Source organism: Triticum aestivum, chromosome 4D, assembly GCF_018294505.1.
Source record: "Triticum aestivum cultivar Chinese Spring chromosome 4D, IWGSC CS RefSeq v2.1, whole genome shotgun sequence".
In the NCBI taxonomy this organism is placed as follows: domain Eukaryota; kingdom Viridiplantae; phylum Streptophyta; class Magnoliopsida; order Poales; family Poaceae; genus Triticum; species Triticum aestivum.
In genome coordinates, this window is record NC_057805.1 from 6,767,937 (window position 1) to 6,775,109 (window position 7,173).

Sequence of the window (7,173 nt, forward strand, 5' to 3'; positions counted from 1 at the left end):
TGAAACACGAGAATGAAAAAAAAAACCGAGAGAGGAAACAACAAGAAACCAAGAAAGACAAAAGGAAAAGCATAAACTGGGAAACTGGGAAAGTAAACAAAGAAAAAGGGAAGAAAAGCAGAAACAAGTAAAAACCATGAAAGAAAGAAACAAGGAAAACCGGTGAAAAAACAAAGAAAATAGAAAGCCAAAGAAAAACCGATGAAGAAACGAAAGAAATACAAAAAATAAATAGCGGCTACTGATGACCCACAAGTATAGTGGATCTATCATAGTCCTTTCGATAAGTAAGAGTGTCGAACACAACGAGGAGCAGAAGGAAATGACAAGCGGTTTCAGTAAGGTATTCTCTGCAAGCACTGAAATTATCGGTGACAGATAGTTTTATGATAAGGTAATTTGTAACTGCTAAAAAGTAACAAAAGTAAACAAGGTGGCCCAATCCTTTTTGTAGCAAAAGACAAGTCTGTACAAACTCTTATATAAAGGAAAATGCTTCCGAGGACACATGGTAATTATCGTCAAGCTAGTTTTCATCATGCTCATATGATTCGCGTTCGTTACTTTGATAATTTGATATGTGGGTGGACCGGTGCTTCGGTACTGCCCTTCCTTGGACAAGCATCCCACTTATGATTTACCCCTCTCGCAAGGATCCGCAACTACGAAAGAAGAATTAAGGTAAACCTAACTATAGTATGAAACATGTGGATCCAAATCAGCCCCTTATGAAGCAACGCATAAACTAGGGTTTAAGCTTCTGTCACTCTAGCAACCCATCATCTACTTATTACTTCCCAATGCCTTCCTCTAGGCCCAAGTAATGGTGAAGTGTCATGTAGTCGACGTTCACATAACATCACTAGAGCAAAGACAACATACATCTCATCAAAATATCGAACGAATACCAAATTCACATGACTACTTATAACAAGACTTCTCCCATGTCCTCAGGAACAAACGTAACTACTCACAAATCATATTCTTGTTCATAATCAGAGGGGTATTGATACGCATAAAGGATCTGAACATATAATCTTCCACCGAATAAACCAACTAGCATCAACTAGAAGGAGTAATCAACACTACTAGCAACCCACAGGTACCAATCTCAGGTTTTGAGACAAAGATCGGATACAAGAGATGAACTAGGGTTTGAGAGGAGATGGTGCTGGTGAAGATGTTGATGGAGATTGACCCCCTCCCGATGAGAGGATCGGTGTTGATGACGATTTCCCCCTCCCGGAGGGATGTTTCCCCGGCAGAACAGCTCAGCCAGAGCCCTAGATTGATTCCGTCACGAGACGGCGACACTTCGTCCCGAAAGCTTCTTTCTTATTTTTTTCAGGGCAAAAGACACCTTATACCAGAAGATGGGCATCGGGGGGCTTCCAGGTGGCCCACGAGACAGGGGGCGCGCCCTCCACCCTCGTGGACAGGGGGTGACCCCACTCTGGTGCTTTCTTCGCCCAATATTTTTAATATATTCCAAAACTGACTTTCGTGGAGTTTCAGGACTTTTAGAGTTGTGCAGAATAGGTCTCTAATATTTGTTCTTTTTCCAGCCTAGAATTCTAGCTGCCGGCATTCTCCCTCTTTATGTAAACCTTGTAAAATAAGAGAGAAAAGATATAAGTATTGCGACATAATGTGAAGTAATAACCCATAATACAATAAATATCGATATAAAAACATGATCCAAATGGACGTATCAGCTACTTTTTTTGGTTCTTCTGTTAAGCATATATGTACTTAAATCTTTTATTCCTTTGCAAGTTTAGAAAAAAAATTGATCGTGTATCAAAAAAATGTTGAACATATATTTAAAAATGTGTTACAAAGTGTTCATGATATATATAAAAAATGTACAATGTGATTGAAAACATGTAGCCATCAAACACAAAAATAATAATATAATTAGTAGAACTTGTATAAAACAATGTTACCGATATAATAATGTATTTGAAGAAACGAAGAAAACCAGGAAAGAAAGACAACTAAAATGAAAAAAGAAAGTGAAACCCAAGGAAAACCCAAGCGACTGAATGGAAAAAGCGAAACTGGAGAAGAAACCAAAGAAAACTGGGAGAAGGAACAAAAAAACACGAAGAAATAAAATAAGGAAAAAAAGTCAATGAAACTGAGAAAGAAAACCAAAAGAAAAGGAAAGAAAAGAGAAACCAGTGAAAAATGTAAATGAAATGAAGAAAACCGGTGGACGAAAAAAAACCCGAAGAAAAACCAATGAATAAACGAAAGAAAACCAAAAATAAAAGGAAGCTATCTTTTTTGGTTCTTTTGTTAAGCATCAATGTCAGTAAATCTTTTATTGTTTGGCTAATTGTCAAAAAAACAAATGATCATATATCAAAAAAATGTTCAACATACATTTAGAAAATGCACAAAAAAATGTTCCTTATATAAACAAAAAATGTACAATGTGTATGAAATAGAGTAGTCATTAAAACACAAAAAATCATCTACTAAAACAATGTTGAAGTTGTATAAAAATATATTTGTGATGTGCATGAAAAATGTTGAACATGTATTTGACAAATTTAAAATCATTTATTTAATATGTTGATTGTGTATAAAAGAATGTTAACAATATACTCCCTCCGTTGGCAAACACTTGATGTGGTTTTAGTTCAAAATTAAACTAAGACCACATCAAGTATTTCCAAATGGAGGTAATATCTAAAAATGTTAAACTTCTATGAATAATGTTGCCGATATACTCCCCCCGTTCGTAAATATAAGTATTTTTTAGAGATTTCACTATAGAGACTACATTCGGATGTATATAGATGTTTTTTAGAGTATAAGTTCACTCATTTTGCTCCGTATGTAGACTATAGAGGAATCTCTTAAAACACTTATATTTAGGAACGGAGGGAGTATATGGAAAATAAAATGCATATGAAAAATGCAGTAATCAGACATATATTTTTAAAATGTTCATCATGTATTTGAAAAATGTTAAACATGTGTAGAAAATGTTCCTGATTAATACAAAAAATGTACAATATGTACGAAAGAATGTAGTCATCAAACACATATATTTTAGAAAAAATTTAAGTATGTTTTTGAAAATGTTAACCTTTATAAAAAATATCATTGATGTATACGAAAATCTTTAGTATTTATGAAAGGAAAGTAGTCATAAAAAACATGTATTTGAAAAAATGTTAATAACATATTTGAAAAAAACAGAGAAAACCTAGAAAACACGAATTAAACCTCGAAAATAAAATGGAAACCGAATAAAACCCATGCAAGGGAATGGAAAAAGTGAATGCCGAGAACAAAACAAAGAAAAACGAGAGAAGAAGAAAACAAAAACAACCAAAAAGAAAACAAAAAACCTTGTGAAACGAGAAAGAAAAAAAGAAAAGAGAAAAAGGAAAGAAAAGAGGAAACCAATAAAAGCCATAAAAGAAACAAAGAACACTTGTGTAAAAAGAAAGGAAGAAGGAAACTCAAATAAGAACTGATGAGGAAACGACAGGATCAAAAGGAATAATAAAAATAAAATAACAAAAGGGACCGAAAACCTGTACGTGGACCGACGAGTGAGCGAGCTGAGCTAGTGGGACGGCTCTATATGCGCGTGCTTAGGATGGACGAGAGTTAAACTTGTTATAGCTCTCGTGCCTTCGATGGTCTAGTTGGCAGAAAAATGAAAAGCAGGTTAAGCAGGTTAGGAGGGACGAGAGTTAAATACTGATTTTTTTTCCCTGAATGACATTTTTGGAGCATCGATTTTGTTGTTTTACAAAGTCTAAAAAATTCTAAATTTCGCGGACATGAGCTCGGGCTAACGCAGGATCACATGGGCTCGTGCTAAGAAACTCCATGTCCGGCTATTCTGTGATTTGGTCACCCGTAACGAATGCGAAATAGTAGTGGAGTGCAGGAGCAGTAGACAGATTGCTGTAGGAGCTGGAGTGTCATGCGTGGACCAGCAGTACTCCGCGTACAGCACGGAGGAAATCAGGAGCAGGACACATGTGATGTGAAGTACAGTAGCAGCCCAGCACTCAACCCAAGCGTGCACATGCATGCATGCAGCCGCGCATGAACGGAGCAGGACGCCCGACCCACCGCCAGCGGCCCCGACCAAGCAGCGGGAGAGAGGGAGAGACCACCAGCCCAGCCGGCCCCGGACAAGGGCGAGCCATGCTCCCGCAGAATCTCGCCGGGATTCGTCCCGTGCGCCGCTGCGGCCGCCACGAACGCATCCAGCGCAACAGCCAACCAAAAAACGACCCGAGACCGGCGGCCGAGACGGACGACGGCCGGGGTCACGCGGCCTCGTCGCGTCGCGCGCGGTGCCGGGCGGCTCCGGCGCGGCGTGCTGCTGGCCACGCCGCTGCAGCTCTGCCATTGCAGCAGCACGATCTCGCATCGAATGAACGATCTAGACGGTAAAACGGCAACCGGCCAACGAGGCCCAGCGTGCACGGCGGCCGAGAGCGGCCGCTTGGCGTGGCCTCTCCCCGTGGATCGCTCACGGGCACGGGCACCTACCTACTCTACCTAGGCGATCTAGGCCCGGCCGGCAGAAGCAAAGCGACGAGGGGCGACGACCGAGCGAGCAGCATTTACCGTCTCGTCGGCATGCATGCGAGCGGATCCACCGATCGATGTGATGTGACCCCAGTAAACCTGCTGCCACTAGCCACACACGGACGGACGGCCCCAAACGCTCTCCCAGGGACGAGATAAATATTGCGATAAACCGCACGAGTAGCGGAGCAGAGCGAGTGGTAATCTAATCACCGTGCAGTCGCTTTCGTCCTCCTTCATTCCCGCTCCGTGAGAGTGAGGTCGTAAATTCGTAATGGTGACGGACTGATGGTGCATCTTGGCTCACTTTTATCCACGATGGAAAGAAGGGAGCAGATTGGGTGCATGGTAGTAATATCTTACTACTTTAAGCTGCACCATTAGGGTTAGCCAGGCAAGAGGAAAGGCGGCCCTGATCAAAAACAGTTCGCGGAAAGGGACGGATCATAAAAAATAGAAAATAAAAAACCAGGCCACCCAAACTGTAATACTGTATGCTTTGCTGCCTCGGACGTCGTGGTTACTTTCCGCGCTCGCTAGCGACGGTCGCAAGCAAAGCGAAGTGACAAGACCCGTCCGTCGGTGACCGGAGCCACCGGCCAAGATCATCAGTTGCTGGCTCCTCCCAAAGCTAGCTACTAGGCTACTAGCTCTCGTCGCCTCTCACCGCTCGAGGAGTCGCTTTGAACCCTTCATGGACCGGACTACTAGTAGCTAGCTAGGGCCAACGATTCTGCATGCCTGCAGTAATTTCCCAAACACACCTTGCCACTCACAGTGACAGTACGTCCCTGGATTTTTTTTTTGTTTCCGTGTCGATATGTTTTTTTATTTAATTTTGCTGAGTCTATGAGCGTTCTTGAGTCTTGACTGCTTCAAACTGCACCCTAAAATGCTCGTAGTTTGAGCAGAAGCCAAGTGCCATTGCATAAACAGAGCAAGATAATAAACCAGTAGCCATTTCTTCATGCTACAGAGCGCATCATCATAAACCAGTAGCCTTCCAATTCTGCAGAGTACAACTACTGTTTCTTTTTTGAGGGGTGAGTACAACTACTGGTGGTACTCTTAGTACACTACCCGTCGCTTCAGGTGGTACATTACATAGTACGTACACCGAACGATAATACTACGGGAAAAAATAAAACAAGGCCAAGCCCAAAGCTAATTAATAATCTTCCAGGCGGCGACGTGCAAGAACTGCTAAATAGGGCCGCGCCTGGGCTGGGCTCAGGCCGAGCTCTCCCGGGCGGCTACCATTAGCAGCAGTCGGCGGCGACGGAGGCGAGCGCGCGGCGGAAGGCGGCGGGGGAGCAGCAGGGGATGCGGAGCGGGCCCTGGTGGTCGTACCCGTACTCCTGCGCGGCGCGGCCGAGGAGCTCCGCCAGCGCCGGTCGGCCCAGCAGCTCCGCCCGCACCAGGAACCGCTCCGCCTCGCTGCCGTCCCCGACGTGCACCGGCACGTGCCCCTCCGGCACCACCGCCCTCCCGCCCCGCCGCTTCGACGATGGCGACGCGGGCGGCGAGGAGTCGTCGCCCACGCGGGACAGCCGCCGGATCAGCTGCCTCATCCCCGACCTGGCTAAGCTATGATCCGAGCGTCGGACGGGGGTGCTCTGCCGCTGCTGCGTGTGCCCGGCGCGCGCGAGTGGAGCTGACCGGTGACCAGCGGAGCACGCACGGAGACGGAGACGCCGCGGCTGGCTCGCTTATTTATAGCGCCGGGGAGGTGTGACTGTGAGCCCCGGGTCGCAGTGGGGGTTGTCGGGTGGAGGGCACAAGCTCAGGTGGGACTGCTGCCGTGCCGTGCCGTGCCATGCCGGACTCCTCCTCTTTTTGTGTCCCTCGACAGGCGCCCGGGAGCGCGAAATTCACGGTGTCACCCCCATTTTTCGTTGTTTCTTCTCATGATTAACGTGGGAGAACTGCACGTTGAAATGATTTACATTGTGCTTGGGCCAGTATTCATATCAATTTTTCTACGTGCATTTCGCACGATCACGGACAGGCTCATCATGATCGGTACGCGAGCACTGTGCGCAGGCACATGTGGAGAACAGCGGCCACTCCGGCTACGGCCGGCGGGACCCGTCGTCGCCATTGATGTCCCGATCTGGAACAGGCGTACCCGGCGGACGTGTCGAGCGGCGGACGCAGGAGCTGACGAGGTGGGCGACGACGTGACCGGCCAGTACAGTACGTCCATGCCTCCTCGGCCAGTGATTGTGGGTTCGGTGTCCGCCCGCTGTACCGGCCGTCACTTCCGGTGTTTCTGGCCGTCTGGTCTCAACCCGTGGTTACCGGTTACAGTTACTCTTTTTCTTTTTGCGAGGAACCGGTTACAGTTACTGATTAACCGTGGGAGCTTTTCGTTGGAACTGACATGGACCGTCCACTCTTGCACCAGTAAATTAAACAAGTCTCTCGTGTTGAGCATACGTCCTAGCCACAGGATACTTGATACTTCTCGTAGATATATCATATATGCGTCAGGGCGACCCGTAAATTTCCTCCCACATCATTCCATGGACATGATTAGTCTGCGGACACATACGCATGAGACAGCTATCCAATACTCTCCGCATACATTTCAAGCCGAGTTTC

General features: G+C 45.7%; 1 protein-coding gene across 1 annotated transcript; it reads right to left on the reverse strand.

Moving 5' to 3' along the window:
• Positions 1-5,551: 5,551 nt before the first annotated feature.
• On the reverse strand, positions 5,552-6,448 carry LOC123099348 (auxin-responsive protein SAUR71). Its single transcript, XM_044521519.1, has one exon. The coding sequence runs from the start codon at positions 6,138-6,140 to the stop codon at positions 5,829-5,831; it is 312 nt and encodes a 103-aa protein (XP_044377454.1). The 5' UTR covers positions 6,141-6,448; the 3' UTR covers positions 5,552-5,828.
• Between the last annotated feature and the right edge of the window lie 725 nt (positions 6,449-7,173).

What these genes read in the sequence shown, in the direction of transcription:
- LOC123099348 (XM_044521519.1), bottom strand. Translation starts at nt 6,140, where the DNA reads ATGAGGCAGCTGATCCGGCGGCTGTCCCGCGTGGGCGACGACTCCTCG.